Here is an 18,859-nt window from a genome sequence, read left to right as displayed (position 1 = left end):
AATGCCTATTAACTTTCCGAGTGTTGATTTTCTTTTTGAGGATGTTTATTAGCATTTCTGCAATCATATGGATAAGTTGACTTCCGGACAAGCAACAGTGTTACAACTAATGCATGATTTTAAGTTGCATTGTCATGATTAAACTTTTGTATTATCCACCTGAAGAAACTTAAGTTAATCAAACTAGAACTGGGGTTTAGTTTTACGCAAGCTAAGGTATGCTAGATGTTTTTACTGCAACATTTGAATTTGATGCTGGGATTACTTTTCAAAAGGAAGCAGTTCATTTGAACATAAGTTTGAAAAATCGAAGCATGGACGCAGAGAGAGTAAAATGAAATTAATGGTGTTAATGGATGAATTATATGATCAGTTACGGAGACTATGAGTTGCCACGTATCCAGAGGTAATTTGTTGGTGAACTGTCTGTATTATGTCCCATTAGTGAGCTTTTGATTTTGGTGACTAGATGGAGTGAAACAGTAATAGAAGACTGATGGAGTTACAAAGAAGCAGAGCGTCTGCATCCTCTCTTGTAATCCGCAAGAACAATGTATAAATATTTTTCCTAGGAGAAAATGTAGTTTCATCATTTCCAGCCTCAGACTGTATTGCTTGTCAAGGCGCCTATGCTTTAGAAAATGTGCAATCAGCTGAAGAAAAGACTCTTCACGGTTGTTAATGAGGCAAAAGCTTTTTAAAAGAAAATTGAAACACAATGCACAAGACTCATTTCTTTTTCCTTAGTGATTCTGGAGTATCATTCCTAGTAAAATCTTCAAATGATTTCTTAGACGGAGGTTCTTGACACTCCGCAGCATGGCAAACAGAGGATGATACTGTTAACAGATTTGATATTGCTTGAGGAGATGTATCTTGTGATGCGAACACTATTTGTGGTCAAATCTTGAGTAAGATATCCAGTGACAGTCTCCCATGCTTGTTTTCATCTAGTAAGCTATTGAATATTTTGAAGTTCATTTCACTCAAAATAGAGTCTCCCTTAGAGCACTGGTCTAGAACACATAGTGATAATCAGCTCTAGATGTAATTCCATTTATATTCTACTAAAGGTGGATTCCTGAAAGTTGAACTCGGGCTACTTATATTGGGTGCAGTGATTGGTAAATTCCTCTGGGACCACATGGCATTTTGTTTCTTTCTTCTTTGTCTGGTCAATTTAGGGCCTAGTCAAATTTTCAGCTGCTTAAGATAAGCAAATTCTGGAGTGGCAATGGCCCTAAGTAACTAATTTATGTTCCCAGAGTATTCAAGTTGTGCCCTTGCCAAGCTTCCAGGTTTAATTTCCCCATCCTTTGCTTGTGCATGTTCTTGCTAAATTATGATGGAACTAAATCTATTTTTGTGATATTATTTAATTTTGTCACTCTTAGAACTCTGCCTTGTTTGTTGGATATATCTGACATTTTTATTCGATTTATTCTGTACCCCTCTTATATAAATCCAGAGTATTAACTGCACTGCTTGGTGTACTGGGATTCCATGCTTGGTTTCCTTAATTCTTCTTCTTCATTTACTTTTCCCCGTATATCGAACTATATTTTAACATGCTTTTGATCCTGAAGCAACTTCATTTTGTACATAATTAGGCTGGAAAAACTTTAAGTTCCCGGAAATGGAAAGCTTCTTTCTCTCCAGAAGGTTATCTTGATATTGGCAAAACACTCCGTAGAATTCAGCGCGGAGTAAGCTTCTCCTTATAGCGTGTTATTGCTACTGCTCTCCACATTGTAATGGTTTCTAAACCTGCTCATCCAGAAGAAAAGAATATCTGATAATACTTTTCTTGATGAAGTATAAAGTTATTTATTTTCTTGGTTAATAATTTGTATATATTTGGTCTCTAGTTTCCTTTTCTCTGCCACCATAAGTTGTCTTCTTTGTTTTGGAATTTTGTAGTTTCTGGTGAGAAAATATAATTTTTATCAGATTATAAAGAATTCTATAAGCTTGGTTCATTTGTTTGTGTAATGTATTCTTTTGTATTTATCATCTAATTATTTTCAGATCTTTCAATAAGATGCTAGAATTTAGTATGATTCCTTCCAAGTGACTTATGGAGTAAATTATGATTTGAATTTTTATCATTGTTCTCTGACATTAAATAGGGCATTCACCCATCGATTAGAGGTGAAGTTTGGGAGTTCTTATTGGGTTGTTATGATCCTAAGAGCACCTTTGAGGAACGAGAGCAGATACGGCAGCGTCGAAGGTATTTTTTCCTCGCTATCTATCATTTCACTGCACGATTGTCTTTCTTCTTGGTAAAGATATCTTGCATTTTCCAAACGTGAGAATGATGTTCATCATTGTTATTTGGAAGTGTGAATGTATGTCTTCACCAGCATAAAGTAAGCAAGCTGCAAGCCCAGCTATAATTAATAGAGCATCAGTAATGTGATAGGGTATCTGCCGTCTGAGTATTGTGGGGAGTGGAGAAATGTGTAGCTGTTATCAATGGTTTTATTTTCCATGATAAGATGTATGCTCTGACATTTACTGAATAAACCTGTCAAATTAGTCAACTTGCAATTAGAATCCAGTGAGATGCTCTAGGGCACACTTTCCTTTAGAAAGAATTATATTCCTTGAGATCGAACCAGAAACTTGCATACCCAAAATTCATATAAGTTACTGGAGAGTTAGGTTAGAAAATTTTTATTTTACTTATTGGTTCTCCATTCTGTTCTTACAAGTTATGAAAACATCCAAGAGAGAGTACTTGTGCCAGTGGCTTAAGTTATTAGAACACCCAAAGTTTTCCAGTTAAATTCAGCATTTTCTACATAATTATCGGGTGGTTTGCCTTGTATATCTGTCAGAATCAGCTATGCACATTTGAAAGAAGATTGTCATCAAATGTTTCCCTTGGTTGGAAGCGGGAAGTTGGTCACTGCACCAATAATTACAGAAGATGGTGAACCTACTCAGGATCCCATAGTACTTCAACAAATTAATCTTGAAAAAGAACCTGCAGCTCTTACTGTGGGGAATGGTAATGATGAAAACCCAGGTGGTCCTCGTACTATGTTGCCAAACTAAGAGTTGATCAACTAAGTTATCGCTGCGGATTAGCTTCTGATACCTTGAAGTCGTATCTTGCAAACAGATGCTTCTGGTGGCTCCCAAATGGGAAAACAATCAAATGGACATGGTGCAATGGACAAGAGAGAAATTCAGTGGAAACTTACATTACATCAAATAGGTTGGTGTTAATTTATATAACATGCATACTTCTATTTCTGCAGCCTTTAAGATATATGAACTTACGTGTACATATATGTGGGTGACTTATTGTTGTTAGCGATCTGTCATTCGTGAATGTTCCAGATCTTTATTTAGTCAGCACCTGTCTGATTTTTCATCCATGGTTTGATTTTTATTCTAGGTCTCGACGTAGTACGCACTGACAGGACGCTAGTGTTTTATGAGAAACAAGAACATTTGTCAAAACTTTGGGATATCCTGGCTGTCTATGCCTGGTTCGATGCAGATGTTGGCTACTGCCAAGGTGAGTTGCAAAAGTTAACCTCTCGCATGTTTGCTGTTGCTTTTGCCATTTTATTCTTATCTTCTTTAGCTGTGTTTATGTTTTTCGTATACATGAGTTTTATACAACGCAAAGGAGGAGTTTGAAATGTAATAAATTGTTCCCTACCTCTGCTTTCAACACAATTGCCTTTTTTAGTTGGCATGTATCCTTCTGTTTCATTGGTAAATATTATAAGTGGTCACTACCATTTTAGATGAAGTTACAGCAACTCATCCAAAATTATAAGAATAATTGATCTAGCAACATTGACCTGAGCAACACAGTTATACATATTATTTCAAATCTATGCAAGATAAAAAATTCCTTAGAAACTTAATTGGGATATCAGTGGACTTCGAAGCCATTCCCTTAACCTGTCTTGTTCTACTAAGAATCACAATGTTGTGGATGTTGCAAGAACAATTAAAATGCTGTTATGTTATCTCAGAATAACAGAGAACTCAACCAATTTTATAACTGGCAATTGGTACAAAGTGCTGTTTTTGAAGCTTTGTATGCTAAGCAGGTATGAGTGATCTTTGCTCTCCAATGATTATGCTTCTTGAGGATGAGGCAGATGCATTCTGGTGCTTTGAACGCATGATGCGCAGATTGGTACCATTTTTTGATGTGATGCTTTGTTATTGTTGTGATGTCATATTTCCACTCATTAAATTTTGCAAACTAAGAACCTTCTCTCAGTTTCAAGCTTGCTATGTGTATATGAAGCAATTTGTTCCCAAGTAAATTTTGTTGTTAAGGATATGCTTCAAATGGTCTCTTTGATGTAACAGTGTTCAGTGGCCTTATTTGATCTCCTTGTTAATGAATAACTGAAAATTCCTATGACTGTATGAATGCTTTACTTGTAAATGGCCTATTGTTTCAGGATACTGTTTATGTGTAATGATAATTGATATTGTTTCAAAATGTTAATCATTTCTTTCCCACTCAGACATTATGTGCAGATGAAAATATATGAAAACAGTTTTCTTTTTCCTCTATAAATGTAGGTGATGGAAATATTATTTACATTGCCATGCAGTTCTATTAGATTAAGGGAAAATGATTTAAAAAATTATAATTCTGTTGCACTCTTCATCAGCTGTAATGTTTTACTGATGCCTTTTAAATTTATAATACCTGCTCAATGTACCTGATTTTGCAAATGTGCCATAAATCAAGCTTTTTTAGCCTCAAATGGCAATAGTTATTAAAATCCCTATAATTTAATATTTCACAAGTCTAGTTTTTACCCATGAGAAACTTGTATACGTACAGTAGTCCTGTCTTACTCTAATTTTGCTACTGTAACCTGATAAGTGTCTGTTAAGTTTGATGTCTTCTATGATCTCTAGTACTTGATGGAATTTTTAGTTGTTTAATGCCTTTAGCTCACCAGTTTTCTGCTACTCATTATATTGATGTTAATTAATTGAAATTTCTTTGAAGCGAGGAAATTTCAGATGCACCGAGCGCTCTGTGGGGGTGGAGGCACAACTTGGTAATCTAGCTTCAGTAACGCAAGTTATTGACCCTAAACTTCATCAGCACCTAGGTATAAAATCTATCAATTGTTTCCCCAGATGAATTATGTTTGTTTAACCTTTCTATTTAGGATGTTTTCAACATATAACACTTAAATATACTTCTTCTCCATCTCTGTAAGAATATTGTAGCACATACGGAGCTTCATGTTATTATGATGTTACAATCAATTGGGTAGTGTTGACACTTATAGCTAATGTTTGTGAGATGATTGATTATTTTTCCCATATTCTTTTCATTCTTTAGTTTATTCCTGGAGAACCATCTCTGGCATTTGAATTTACTTAATTCAGTTCATCTACAAAGTCAATTCTGCATCTGGGTTACTTATACTGACTCGTGTTCTGCAGTTAAGTTCAATCAGAAAAGAAATGAATTAACTCCTGTCTCATTTTCTCAGAAGCTTTTTTCCTAACCACTGAACAAATTTTAAAAAGGAAAGGAAAACAGAACGAAAAGCAATAGACACACATTTAGAAAACGAAGGATATAAGCTCTTTAGATGACCAGAGCTTCATCATGAAAACTATTTGTCATTACTTCATGGATGTCTTTACATTTTGTTATTTTAAACTAAATTGTGTCACAAGAAAGTAATCAAAATGTTTTCGCAGAAACTCTAGGCGGGGGTGATTATCTGTTTGCTATCAGAATGCTTATGGTTTTGTTTCGCCGAGAATTCTCTTTTCCTGATTCTTTGTACCTTTGGGAGGTAACTTTTGTATCTTACACATTTTGCTTTCTATAATTTCATTTGAAATTGAACTATATTCAAGTATCCATTGTTATTGTCTGTTATCATCCAAAAGAAAAATGAAATGAAATCAGTAAATCTGAAAATTCCTGGAGAATATAAGCTGCGGTACAAACTTAAACAGAGAAGTTCCTGGGCAGGTGGCAGAAGATCACAATTTCCTACTAGTTAGTGTAGTAACAAGAAGGGAAGATGTGACTGTAAAATAAACTGATTCTCGGCAATTAAAATTGATTTTAGCATGCAAAAGAAATGGGAAAAAGAAATAGTGATGTGGTTTTTGGAAGGCGCATGGATAATCTCTTAGACTTGGAAAATTCATGGATTTTAGCTTTTGTGGACTTTGCGGAAGTTGACTATCAAAAAGGTACTAGAAGTTTATAGGGTGGAATCTGAAACATGCACTTCTGTTTATGTGTTGAAGATAGAATTTCCATTTTAACCGTAACCATCACATCTTATATATTAATTTTAGCTACTATTAGCTCTCTGAAATCCAATACTTTAAAATACTCTGTTTAGCAAGCTTGCCATAGAGTACCCAAGTTTATTAAGTACAGATGAGGCTCCTTGATTTCTGGATCTAGTATTTTGTTCACTGACCTTCCCTATTGTATTTGATCCTGACTTCATCATGCTTCAGCACTTTGATTTATGAACTTATTTGTTTACGTTATGGGCCAATTAAATTGGTGCTTTGTTGATATTTCATGTTGACTTCTGTATTTCCTCTGTAGTATTCGAAATAGTTCTCATCATCTTGTCAGCCTTGGTATTTCTTGCTTGGGGGAGAAGTTTGATTTCTGTCTTTCCGTACTGGTCTTTTTGTTTGCTCGTTGACCTTTTCAACAGATGATGTGGGCCCTAGAGTATGACCCTGATTTATTCTCCATGTACGAGGATCATGAATCAGCTGAAAAATCTGAGGGACCTTCTAGGGGAAAGGCCAAGTCGAAACGGCACTGTGGGAAGTTTGAAAGAGAAAACCTGAAGAATGGACGCAAAAATGCTTCTACACCCCTACCTATTTCTGTTTTTCTTGTGGCCAGTGTCCTAAAGGATAAGAGCTCTAAGTTGACGGAAGCTCGAGGCTTAGATGATGTTGTTAAGGTTAGATCAGTTGGCTATAAATTTTTCTATAATGCTTATACCCTGAGTATTAGTTTTTCTAACAGATGAACACGAGGAAATCCATGAAATATGAATAAAAAGATTTCTACAACATGTGTCCTGTGAATTTTAGATTATAAGATATCAATCATTGCTTCAAAAGGTTCTGGTTCTGGTCTTTACTCATCTTCTCCGAGATATGTAGTTGCTTTCTGAAACTGTAGACTTACAGTAATCTGTACTGATTTGCAAAAGAGACCTACCGTGCAAACGGCAAAATCTGACTGATGTAATAAATTGATTGATTAGAGGGGATAAATGGGATTCGCTATGAAAAAATGCCAAAATCATTTGTTACCTTTTGCTTATGGTTCTCGGGTTACGTAGGAACATATTAGCATCTCGGGTATGAATGGCTTCGCTGCGTGGATGATTGTCGGTTTTTACCGCTGACCATCAAATTGGAGCATTCATGGCAATATATAATGACACCATATACAACATTGTAGTATATATTGTCAGTATTTTTACAGGTTTATGATACTCAGCTAATGTGGAGCTTTTCCATATATTTTTAGATTCTGAATGATGTTACTGGTAGCCTTGACGCCAAAAAAGCTTGCACAGGCGCCATGAAGCTTCACAAGAAATACCTAAAAAAGGTATCACTTAGCCATCTAATTCATGCTGTAGAATATTTCCTTCCGTGTTCATATTATTCTTGCTTGCTTAGATCAGTTATCAAACTGAAATTTCATTCCAGGTGCTCCATTTATACTCGATTAGTTTCCGTAATTGCTTCATTGCTCAGTATTTTCCCTTGCCTTCACGAGGGATTTCTTCCCACATGACTTTTCATACCCCCATCAATTTTCTAAGATAGGGAGTTCGAAATAGAAAACATGCTACCGCATTATATCATGAAGCAAAAATACCAAAGTTTGAAGTATCATGCACTAAATTAAGTACAGCACATTGCAAGCATGGTCTTTTTAGCAGACAACCTGAGTTTGTTCAAAATGAATGACTGAGATTGGCAGCTTTCCTGTTCCTGGGACATTCTCGCTTGTTATAGGCTTCAATTTTGGCTCTCACCCAGTTATGATACAATGTTCTTGCAGGCCAAAAATACGTGAAACAGGCCAAAGTTAATCTGATGGAGTTAGCATTTTGGCTTTGTCAAGTAACAACTCTCGGTTACCTGACATATGAGCAACTCCAGTATTGTCATGCTAATCCAATCTCAGGGATTACCTAGGAGCAAACTCCGGCTTAGATCCCATTTGTTGTATGTTGAATTATTTATTTTTTCTGTACTGGTCAGTGACATTCTTATATGACGACCTCTCCTGGTCTGTAATTATGTACCAGTACCACTAGGTGTTCCTGTAATAGTTGAGATGTATGAAACTAATTGTTTGTACAAGATCTAATCGACATCAATAAAAGAGAATCAATTTTCGGGACTGGCCATATTTCTCATTACATCACATTGTTGATAGTACAAACATTACTTTGTAAAAATAGTTCATGATTCATGATGCTCTTTAAGAAAATGGGAGTTGTAGATATGATCCATGAACCTTGAACCGATAGAGAAAGGTAGCAGTAATGCCCCAAAGATTGTTAACAACACAGAGAACGAGGAAGGAGAAACTGTCTTAAGTTACAGACTGAATCAAAAGCCAACCTCTCTTCCTCTAATCAGCACCAGATGCATCAAAATATAGTGTCCATTGTTTTCTATAGATTGTTCGGATTTTTTATCAGAGGCACACCAATTTTCCTGCTTCTAACCAAGCACACAGCTTTTCAACAGTCCTGATCCTTTCTTCAAGTTCTAATTCAGTTGCTTCAGATGTGCTGCTCCGGACTTGATTCGGGCTGACACCAGTATTCATATCCACTTCATCCATCCGTCCTTCTGATGCTTCTTTTGCCAGTGTGCCCTTGGCTTCAGACTCTGTAGATTCAACCAATAACGTTACCTCCTGATGATTTCTGTTGTTTGCTGCGGGGGAGAAATGATTTTTTCCTTGAGCAACGTCTTGAGACTGATCCTTACCGTAACTTCCACTGCTGGACACTTCAACTACTATATTTTCTATTTCAATGCCCAAATCAGATGCTTTCATCTGACTATGCTTTGAAGGAGGATTACGGGCATTACAGTCTGAAGTCTTCCAGGATGAGCTTTCTTCAAATTTCCTTTTCGAACACTTAGAACTACTTTTTCCAGACAAACCAACCTCAGCAACATTATCTGCAGTAGAAGATAAAGGGCTTCGGAAAGGGGCTTCATGAGTGACGAAATTGGCATTCTGGAATTGCTCTGAGTCTCCTGAATCACCTGATTCCACTCTCTTCCACTTTGGAGCAAAGCCGGGAGGTGGAGGAACAATGTCGTCTTCTAATTTCCCTTTGAATAAGCCCTCCTTTACTTTTACTTTCAAATCTTCAAAAGCATTGTTTCCATCTGTGTCAGGCTCAGTTACACCACTCCAGCCAAGAACTAGTTTTTTCCACCATTTCAAGTACCGGGTGGTAACCTGTGGCTCAGAAGGGCGAGGTGGAATGTAAAGTTTCACATCTCTGATTGGTCGACTGTAATTACTCCAAGCAATTGCAGGATTCACATTAACTCGGCCTACATGACCTGGAAGGTCCTGATCCATTCCGAATTGCATGGCCACACGATGGGGCAGATACTGCTCTATACAACCAGCTTCCAGGCTAACAAGCTCACTCGTCCTCAAGCACCGAACGAGCCCCTCTATATCCTTATCTAAGTTCGAATTGACCAATTCCCAATGTCCATTATCCATGTCAATCATCCTATTGCTCACAGCAGTTGCGTAAGGGCGCCATTGAAAATTTTCAGCAGCAGTATCTATTTTGAACAACATATCCTCCGTGCTCAATTTCTTCAAGTTATGCCATCTAGCCAATCTTGGCTCATTTGGTGCTACAGGATTGGGCTTTGGCCGCAGTGATGGAAATCTTTCCCATATCCAAACCTGAAGAACTGCTAATGGGGCCAAAATGCTAACTTCAAGAACACCATTCTTGCATTCCTGTGTTCCAGATTTTCTTGCAGCATTAAGAGCCGCTTTCAGCAAAGTCAAGCTCTTGTAAATGGAGGCAAGAACAGCGGGCGCAAGCGCAATTTTCTTCCCTCTCGCCAGGTGAACCGCAATGGAAATTACACTCCTGCCTATTGTGCCCGGCCAAAAAGGAAAGACAAATCTGGAAAGCCAATAAGCAAGAAATGCTTCGTGCTTAATTTCACTTTGACTGTCCATGAATTTGGTGATCCGTCTCCCCTGGTCAGCTTTCTTTGCCTTGCTTCTGCAAATTCTCGATCGCGCATTCTGTAATTTATTTTCTATTTCTTCCGTTTCTCTGTCTCCGGGAGGACTAAAAACTGATTCCCCCGAAACAGAATAACCCCCAAGCACCATCATATCTTCCAACGTTATAGTGGCTTCTCCCCAGGGGAACACGAAGGAGTTAGTCGCGGGACACCATTTCTCCACGAACAAGAAAATCAGATCGTCGTATCGGTGAATGGTGAAGGTGGAATTCATGATGGCATAAAAAATGCCAGCTCTTTTCCAGGTCGAATGATGTAAAGAGTGCATCTTATCGACCCATGTCGTCCATATTTCCGTTGGGTGTTTCCACCCAAGATAGTTTACCTTAAGGAGTAAATCCTTGTATGTAGTGGCGGCTGAACTGAAAGAGTCGAGTGAAGGGGCCACGACAGGGCCGTCGATGGAGGTGACAGAGGGTACGAGAAAATGGGCTGTCTTGAGAGAAACATTGCCGCCGGTTGGAGAAACCATCAACTCCTCTCTTTCTTCCATTGCAAGATCACCTGCCATTGCTGGAGTTGACAGAAGATAGTGTTTTTTTTAGTTTGACGCTTTGGCTTCCCACTTTTGTGATGATCGTGATCGTCAAATATGTAAGAAAATAAAAATAAAAAATCGTTAAATCCAAAAAGATTTATCATTTTTTTTAATAATTGTATTAAATATAAAAAAAATCGATTATAATTTACCCTAATTATATAAGCGAATTTGCAGATTCAAAGATGGGATGCAAATAGTTGGATATGGAGTGGATTATTATTTAGGTTTGCTTCTTGAGTAAGGCATTCATGTTTTTCACTTTATATTTTTCGTTTTATTTTTATTGTTGGGGTGGGAGGAGTGAGTGGTGAGGATTTCACACTGGATATCTTTTGGTTCATCTTTTCACCAATTTTCAGCTACTAAAAATACTTGTTTCAGTGTTACACACTCCCTATATGATATATATATAGTTTTCTATCTTTACTAAAAAACGTTTATATGAGCATTTTATAGAGTAATGTTAGTGTACCAATCAGGGTAAAATTTGCCCCATGTTATGTTTAATTATACCAACTCGCTATTGAATATAGGTTGCACTTGTAATTACAATTACAATTATATGACAAGTGTAAATACACTATCATGTCAATTTGTAATTTTATAACTATAATTCTAATTCGGTTCGAATTTGACTTCACCAAGTCTACAATCAATCATATGACAAGTGTAATACCCTGTCATGTAATTAGTGTACAATTTAAAAAAAATAATTAATCATATTACAAGTGCAATATACTTATTATGTTATTAATTTGAATCGATCAAACTTAATTTGAATAAAAAAATTTTAAGATAAGAAGCTTAGAGATCCAAAATGTAGGAGGAAAAGCAGGAGGATGATTTCAAGAAGTACAAGTGAAATGGGTAGGTTGGGGTATGAGGGATGCAATTGTAACATACCATTCATATTTATTCAATCTCAAAATGCTCATCTCAAAGTATTTACAATCTAATTAATGTTTGAAAAAATTCATTTAACATACCCATACTTTTTAGAAGCATTATGATCTTTTAATTTTTTGTGATGGTTATATATATATATATATATAAATAAATTATAATAAATTTGATCATGGCACGTGTATGTGACAGTGAATTCTTTTTTTTTTTTTTGGAAATAATATGAGTGAGAGGACCAATAAAAAAATAAATTTTAAGTGGTGGAGAGCATATAATTTTGACTGTTTAGATTTAAGTATGAATGCCATATTGGCCAATGAATATATTTTCAGTAAAATTGTGTAATTTTCTTATGTAATGAAATAATAAAAATATTCCACAAGTAAGAAATTCATAAAAGTAATTGTCTTATTAATTGAAAGTAATTCCATAAAGTACTAATACATTATTTTATCATCAATTAATATTTTTTTTGTCATACAAATAAAATAATTTTTGATAATATTTTTAAAGTTAATATACATTTTAAAAGATATATTTACCTTCAGAATACGCATATATTTTAGTAGTCCTCTTAAATAGGTAGAAAAATTCTAATATAAATCGAGTTTGATTGAATTTGAGCCAATTATATAATAAGTGTAATGATTTGCCGTATAATTAATATAAAGTTAAAGAAAATGAACAATCACTTATCATAAGAATTTTTGTTGATGGGCATGCACCTCCTCTCAATCACAACCAGAACGGTTACAAGATTGGTAAGTACAACATAATTTCCACTGAATTCTGACAGAGATTTATAAGTTTCACAAAAGCTTGTAAGGGGGAGAGGACAACCAAAATCCTGGAAGTTGGCTTAGTTTAGGCCAACCATCAAGAGCAGAACAGTGAGAAGAGAGAGCAAAACTTGTGGAAGCCGACCAACAGCAGCAGGTCGATGGGCATCACTTCTTTTAGGTAATTGTTTTGGGAGAGCGCATTCCTCCCCATTGAAGAACACTTTTGAAGGGAATCCATCGCCCCGTAGCACGTCTATATCAGGGGCACCTTTCTTAGTAAATGATATCACTGTTTGCTGCTTTCCAGGTATTCTGGGGTCCCTTTCAGGGTGAGTCCCGTTTACCTCTCCCACCAGGTAGTTTAAGCCAGGCAGCCCTTTCATGAAGATAGTGTTTTTGACGTTGGTCATCTTTGTGGCATTGAAAGAGTGCACTTTTGAATATCCGCCGTAGGCCTTCTTCAGCTGAATGGCAGTGAACCAATCAGGAAAGGCTAATTCCTCCCAGTTGAAGAGAGTCATTCTTGCGGTCCATCCGTTCTTGTAGTCGGAATCAATGTGCCAGTTGATGCTCACCCCACAATTGTCTGGACAGGGCAGTTTCTTGGGTATAGTATTGTGCTTAAGCCTGGCGAAAGCTAGTGCTTTCTGTGATCTGTTGGCAAATGGAACAAGAAGAGCATCGGAAGGAAGAAGCAATGGAGATGCATTCTTGTCGCAACGCTCCTGGTTCTCACAGCCACAGGCGCAAGTGTTGCAAGGAACAACTCCATCAGCATAGTAAGCCGAGTAGGAAACGCAACATTTAGCTTGCTGGGGCTTGGGACTAGTCATGTTGCAAGTGACTTGCCAGCTTGCAATTGCTGATATTGTTGCATCGACTCCACTGGGATCGGGAAACTCTGTTGGATCAACTCGAACAGGAGGACCACATTTGTAGGTCGGGTTGAGCCTGCCTACAATCTTCCAATTCTGGGGCGGGTTAAGTGCTGTCCTATTCATATCAGGTGGAAGCTTGAATACTTCTAATTGGAAAATAGCCCTTGATTTCGTCTCGTTCATTGTTTTTGGCAACAAAATTCCGTTCTTGCAGCAATAAGGCAACCTTCCGATCTTGTCGTCCATTTCTTTCTCAGGAGGTAGGTCAGCGATGATCGGCTTCTTCTGGCAGCTCATTACAGTAGAGAAATCAAAATCTCTGTAGTATTGGCCTTGTGGACCATAAATACATTCAGAAGGGTCCTTTTTGTGAGTGTAGGCGCCTCTCATGTTGTTAATGAACTCGTTCCTCATCCACTCCCAAGTTAAGTTCCATCGATCGAGACGACCAAGCGGGTGGTTGTTGTCAATAGTGACCTGGGCGAAATACTTGTTCTCGAAGGCTTGGAGAACATCATATGTTAAATGAAGATCACCATATTGGCGAGGGTAGAACTTTGTCTTAATTATCTTTTCTTTGTGTTTTGGATCCTTTTTGCAGCAGGTATGCATGTAACCACCTGCAAAAAGCAATTTGAGAGACCCATCTTTGCAAGATATCTCAGAAATCAGACGGTAAACAACTACAAAAAGAAGACGTACCTTTACGTGTGATTGTTGGACATTTATAGCCAGCATTGGCAATCTTGATCGTCTTAGGCATGGGGGTCTGTTTGGCACTGACCCCGAACTGTGATCCTTTCAGGTTTATCTGAACTTGCATCTGAGTAAAATCAGCAGCCGTGTCGATTGCAGTTTTCAGATCAGCCTGAGGATACCCTGCCAAGACCGTCCCGTTATTCCCGACCCGGATGGGAAACTCATCCCCATCAACAACCACAGCCCCTTCTGCCGAAACCAATAGCTCACGATGCTGAAACCCTATGAATAACTTCCAGGATTTCAGCTCTTGCGACCCCGTGTTCAGAACCGTGGCTATTGCCTTGAACGACCACGCCTGAGCTGACACGTTTTTAACAAATGGGTACTCTTTTTCTCTCCCCTGGAAAACATACGATGCAAAGATTCCATTGCAACGCTCTATTTCAGGGGGCGGTGTCTCCAGGGTCTTGGAAGAATCAACATAGTCTTGAGCTATACATATCTGAAAGCTGCAAGAAAACAGGACAAGAGCAATCCAGGGAATTCTCATTCCCGATCGCCTTGCTGACATTTCTATCAACAACGTGAATAGAAATGTTTATTTTCTTGGCTTTGATTACCGGCCTGTCAGCCTATTATGGTAACAAGCAAGAAGGCTCGGCGAAGTGCCGGCTATGGTTGTTTTGGAGGTCACCGGGAATGCCCCGTTAAGAGCAGGCGGTGCATGAGGTGATTGATAAAGTAACAATGTGAGAAGGAAACCATTTTAGGCTAAGGTTGGAAAGGGTCTGTAAGAGACACAGAAATTCGTAGGACTCAAATTCAAACAACATCCTCTTCCTCTAGTTGTTTGGTGATTATTGGGAGGTGGGGAGACAATTTCGGGAGTTGAAGTTTAGACTTCAGTTTGATCAGATTGGACTTGCAATGCCGATTATAAAGCAAGTGAATTTTATATATACAGTTATAATTCACTGCCTATATACAGTCCTCATGTACAATTAGCTAAAATAATCTATTGATAGCATGTGTTGTGATTTTTCTTTCATTTTATTAGGAAGGTAAGTAAAATTTCGGTCGATGTTGAAATGGTAGACTGTGGACTTCCCGTTGGACTACCATCAGACTCTGACAGGGAACGGCGGAAGAAGAAAGAGTTGCTCCAGGTCCAGGGTTTCAGTTTGATTTCCGTAAAAGGGGCAGATTGTTTCGAATGTCAGCTGGGCGGGGCTCTACTAGGAATTCTCTAGAGCCCTAATTTTTAAAGATGAGTTTATTTCTTCTTTCTTATTATTTTTATTCCTTTTGTATTTAAAAGTTACACGAATTTCAGATTGGTCAAGATATACCTTCAAACACAAATCATTTTTAAGCTATACTTATAAATTAGCCATCGATTACATGTAAACTGACGTACCTTGAACATATAGTTTTTTAACAAAAAAGATTTTACATGATCAACTAAATCAACATATACATTTGGCAAAAAATAATGATCGGTTCGACTTTAAAGAAAGAGGCTTCATCCTGATTTCGCTTTCTACAATTTATATTTTCGGCGAACATGCCGCCCCCTGTTTTCCAGTTTTTGCCGTCGGGGGCCGTACCAATTATCAACTATATTCAGGAAAACCAAGGAGTATCACCCAAATAACTCTGAGTCTCAGTTTAACATTCTTTTCTCTAAAACCGAGCAAGTTGATTTACAGACGCATAAAGAAGTCATCATCGGAACAAAACTCTTCACCTTTGTGCTATGACAAAATATGCCTACAGCTACAGCAAAAGAACAGATAGAAAAACAAATTATTTTGCCACAGTACCAAATTTAAATAGTTCAACAGCAGGTCCTTGCGGCACCCATCAAATAGTCCACAAAGACAACTTTTACTACCTGGGTCCATCTCTATGCAAATCACTAGCAGGACATGTCAACTCATATGCACCAAAATTATCTGAAAAGGGTAACGGATCTTCTCCAGCGATTGCGAAGTATACTCATATTAAGTTTACTCTGTACACATGTGTCAACAAGATACCCAGATAATCAAGCAAAAGTTGTGTCCTCCACGCTGCTGACATCTTCAACTAACTGGGCTTTTGGTTCCAAATCTATAAACTGGTTGGACTTGCTAGCAAGGTGTGAGATGCTGACCCTACCCTCGCGCTTGATGTAATCCGCAACAACTTTCATTTCTTCCAGTGAGATGTATATGTATTTTCCTCTATCATCCATTACACCAGATAGTCTTCCTGTAAAAACAACACATTCAGCTTCAAGATTTTCGGCATGATAACTAAACTGGGATGCCAGCGGAAAATCATAAAAGTAACTGCTTCCTCTGCATGGAACTCAACAGAAAACGGATGCAAAATATAGGAACTTCTAAGCTTATTAATAGGAAAAAAGCATACCCATAGATTCTAGAGAAGTTATCCGATTGATACAGTCCTGCATCAAAATGAGAAGCACAATGCATGAGAAAGGTGCCACAGAAGGCCAAGGATAGCAGCATTACTCCAAAGGTGGTTCTAGGTTTATAGACCTTTTTTACAATTTTTAGTTTTATTTTTCCTGGGTGAGGGAGGAGGATCACTCAAATACCTGCCCAAGGTTGTTTCTGTTTATTATCCATGGAAATAGTAAATAATGACACTACAAGAGCTACCTGAGTGCGCAACTTAAACTCTGCAGCAATATCTTCCAGAGGAACACATTTATGCTTCTGCAGAATCAAATGAAAATGATAAAAATAACCATCTGAAGTTCTCTACCTATCAAGTTTACTTTTCATGCACCTACAGCATGTATCTTGACAATGACAACAAAGATGTAAAAACAGAGAACCTTGAGTAATTTCAACTTATATGCCCTAGATCATGAAACTTGACATCCAACTACTCAGAATGTTGTGTGCCAAAAAAGGATATTTAAAAACGTTGATCCTCAAATAATCAAGAGATAACTGGAAACATCTGAAGTCACCTTGATATACTCCACAAAATCAAAAAGCAATCCCTGGCTTCCATCCTGCACTTCGTTTTCTGTTGTTCCTTCAGCATCAATTGAAAACTCTCCTTTCCATTTTTCGAACTCTAATGCAGCAGCTTCTTCCTCCTTAGCTTTCCGAGCTTTGGCTTCTTCTTCCTGGGTAAATTATATCCAACACTTTCTAACAAGTTATGACATTTAATACTTTCAAAATTTATTATAAACTTCTATCAACTAACCAGCTTTCGTTCTTGAGCTTCTCGCTCTTCATCCTTCCTTCTCCGCATCTCTTCATAACGATCTTGTTTTGTTTTCCTTGAATCACGTGCAACCTCGTCAGCCTTCAGAAGAAATCTAAGATGTCAAGATATGAACAGTTGATGTCCCAAGGGATCAATAGAAAATAAAGCGGCAATGTTCAATGCCCACTTCTGAAGCCTAATTGAAACATAAAAAATGTCCAGCATCTCTGAAGCTCAAAAAGTTCTTCCTCAATTAGGTTTTCGATTAGCTAGCAAACAATGCAATAAGTTTCCAGAAGATGCAATAAGCTCAACGACACAAAATTGAAATCTGCATTCAGCATACAATGCAAACAGAAGGTCAGGCAATAAGAAACTTTACCTGGCGTTGTGCTTCTCGCTCTTGCCGTCTCCTTTCCTTTTTCTTTGAGGCTTTAGCAGCGTAGTAGCCGTCTGCAGCCTCCTCCTCATCACTTCCATCAAGAGTTTCTGTAATTTCAAATTAACAACTTAATTTCTACATCCATAAGGGATGCAACAACAGATTAAGCCTTTTCACATGGGAAAGATTATTTCCCTAGTGAACCATGAGAACATTATCAGAAGCAGCAATGCCAAACCCATATGACAAGAGAAGTGCCAGGTAAACATATCTACATTTCTCATATTAAGATAATGTGGTGAAAGACATCTGAAGTGTTAATATCCATATTGAAGATGAGGTCAAATGCCTAAAAGTATGATAGGGTAGAAAATCAAGAGCATATCTCCAGGTAAAAATATCAAAATTGGAAAGCAAAAAAATCTTTAGTATCCAGGCAGGACCCTCTTTTAAACTGCACAGAAGAACCCTTCACCTAAATAATAATTTTCTTCTTCTCAAGATTAACTCCCAGTAGAAACTTCTCCTGATGTGAAGTTGTGCGACAAGTTCATCAAGAATTGAATTTAGTTAAACTTCTCCTGATGTAATGGTCCGCAATGAACTCATTGAGAATTAAACTTATTCAATGATGATAAAATGCTGAAAATACGCGAAACCAGGTCGGTACCACTACCACCCAATATAGAACACAAAAATCATATAACACTACCAGCTAACATGCAAAAATGCTGTTATTAAACCAAAGAAGATGATGATGATGTCGATGATGATCACGATGATGATGAAGAAGAAGAAAACCTTCCACATCAGCAGCAGCTGACGACGTACTGGCAGCAGAAGAAGCTGCAGGTCTTCGGCGCATTCGACGTGCATTAGTAGCCCTAACCACCCTTTCACCTTGTATATTCTACATCAAACCCAAATAATAAATATATTAAAAAAATTTATTGTTTCAGACAATTAATCATCATATTTATTCAATCGAGGAACTTCAAGACCAAAAATTTCTCAATTTCAAAAACAATAGTGAAGATCACAGAATCTCCACCAATTTTCGAATTCAACAGGCAGACAACTTGAAATGGGATAACTACAT

At 37.5% G+C, this 18,859-nt stretch overlaps 4 protein-coding genes across 5 annotated transcripts in view; 1 reads left to right on the top strand and 3 right to left on the bottom strand.

Annotated features, from left to right (window-relative positions):
- Nucleotides 1-8,436, top strand: part of LOC105174830 (TBC1 domain family member 15) — a 9,659-nt gene extending 1,223 nt beyond the window's left edge. The window contains exons 2-12 of one of the 2 annotated variants that reach the window (XM_011097042.2): nucleotides 1,611-1,706; nucleotides 2,130-2,233; nucleotides 2,844-3,016; nucleotides 3,131-3,226; nucleotides 3,410-3,532; nucleotides 4,080-4,168; nucleotides 5,006-5,111; nucleotides 5,716-5,813; nucleotides 6,708-6,965; nucleotides 7,544-7,627; nucleotides 8,087-8,436. In XM_011097042.2, coding sequence (XP_011095344.1) covers nucleotides 1,611-1,706; nucleotides 2,130-2,233; nucleotides 2,844-3,016; nucleotides 3,131-3,226; nucleotides 3,410-3,532; nucleotides 4,080-4,168; nucleotides 5,006-5,111; nucleotides 5,716-5,813; nucleotides 6,708-6,965; nucleotides 7,544-7,627; nucleotides 8,087-8,101 — 1,242 coding nt within the window. In that variant the 3' untranslated portion in view covers nucleotides 8,102-8,436. Of the gene's footprint in view, nucleotides 1-1,610; nucleotides 1,707-2,129; nucleotides 2,234-2,843; nucleotides 3,035-3,130; nucleotides 3,227-3,409; nucleotides 3,533-4,079; nucleotides 4,169-5,005; nucleotides 5,112-5,715; nucleotides 5,814-6,707; nucleotides 6,966-7,543; nucleotides 7,628-8,086 lie in introns of both variants that reach the window. The other variant, XM_011097041.2, reaches the window with a different exon arrangement.
- On the bottom strand, nucleotides 8,571-10,902 carry LOC105174831. Its single transcript, XM_011097043.2, has one exon. The coding sequence runs from the start codon at nucleotides 10,847-10,849 to the stop codon at nucleotides 8,732-8,734; it is 2,118 nt and encodes a 705-aa protein (XP_011095345.1). The 5' UTR covers nucleotides 10,850-10,902; the 3' UTR covers nucleotides 8,571-8,731.
- Nucleotides 12,454-15,632, bottom strand: LOC105174829 (COBRA-like protein 10). The gene is made up of 2 exons (XM_011097039.2): nucleotides 14,145-15,632; nucleotides 12,454-14,062 (listed from the first exon to the last, which is right to left on the bottom strand). The coding sequence occupies exons 1-2, from the start codon at nucleotides 14,713-14,715 to the stop codon at nucleotides 12,642-12,644; spliced, it is 1,992 nt and encodes a 663-aa protein (XP_011095341.1). The 5' UTR covers nucleotides 14,716-15,632; the 3' UTR covers nucleotides 12,454-12,641.
- LOC105174828 (DDRGK domain-containing protein 1) lies at nucleotides 15,808-18,671 on the bottom strand. Its single transcript, XM_020698494.1, has 7 exons — nucleotides 18,562-18,671; nucleotides 17,761-17,867; nucleotides 17,376-17,477; nucleotides 17,131-17,292; nucleotides 16,814-16,870; nucleotides 16,560-16,596; nucleotides 15,808-16,397 (listed from the first exon to the last, which is right to left on the bottom strand). The coding sequence occupies exons 1-7, from the start codon at nucleotides 18,623-18,625 to the stop codon at nucleotides 16,192-16,194; spliced, it is 735 nt and encodes a 244-aa protein (XP_020554153.1). The 5' UTR covers nucleotides 18,626-18,671; the 3' UTR covers nucleotides 15,808-16,191.

Source organism: Sesamum indicum, linkage group LG12, assembly GCF_000512975.1.
Source record: "Sesamum indicum cultivar Zhongzhi No. 13 linkage group LG12, S_indicum_v1.0, whole genome shotgun sequence".
Lineage (NCBI taxonomy): Eukaryota > Viridiplantae > Streptophyta > Magnoliopsida > Lamiales > Pedaliaceae > Sesamum > Sesamum indicum.
The sequence above is the reverse complement of the archived record's forward strand: the minus strand, read 5'-3'. Positions and strand labels throughout refer to the sequence as shown.

Bases quoted from the DNA above. Each gene is read 5' to 3' on its own strand.
- LOC105174831 (XM_011097043.2), bottom strand. From the start codon at position 10,849: ATGGCAGGTGATCTTGCAATGGAAGAAAGAGAGGAGTTGATGGTTTCT.
- LOC105174829 (XM_011097039.2), bottom strand. From the start codon at position 14,715: ATGTCAGCAAGGCGATCGGGAATGAGAATTCCCTGGATTGCTCTTGTC. The intron at 14,063-14,144 runs GTACGTCTTCTT...TGCTTTTTGCAG, and splicing joins TCCAACAATCACACGTAAAG to GTGGTTACATGCATACCTGC.
- LOC105174828 (XM_020698494.1), bottom strand. From the start codon at position 18,625: ATGCGCCGAAGACCTGCAGCTTCTTCTGCTGCCAGTACGTCGTCAGCT. The intron at 17,478-17,760 runs GTAAAGTTTCTT...TTTCTTCTGAAG, and splicing joins AGCGAGAAGCACAACGCCAG to GCTGACGAGGTTGCACGTGA. The intron at 16,871-17,130 runs GTGACTTCAGAT...TTGATTCTGCAG, and splicing joins ATTTTGTGGAGTATATCAAG to AAGCATAAATGTGTTCCTCT.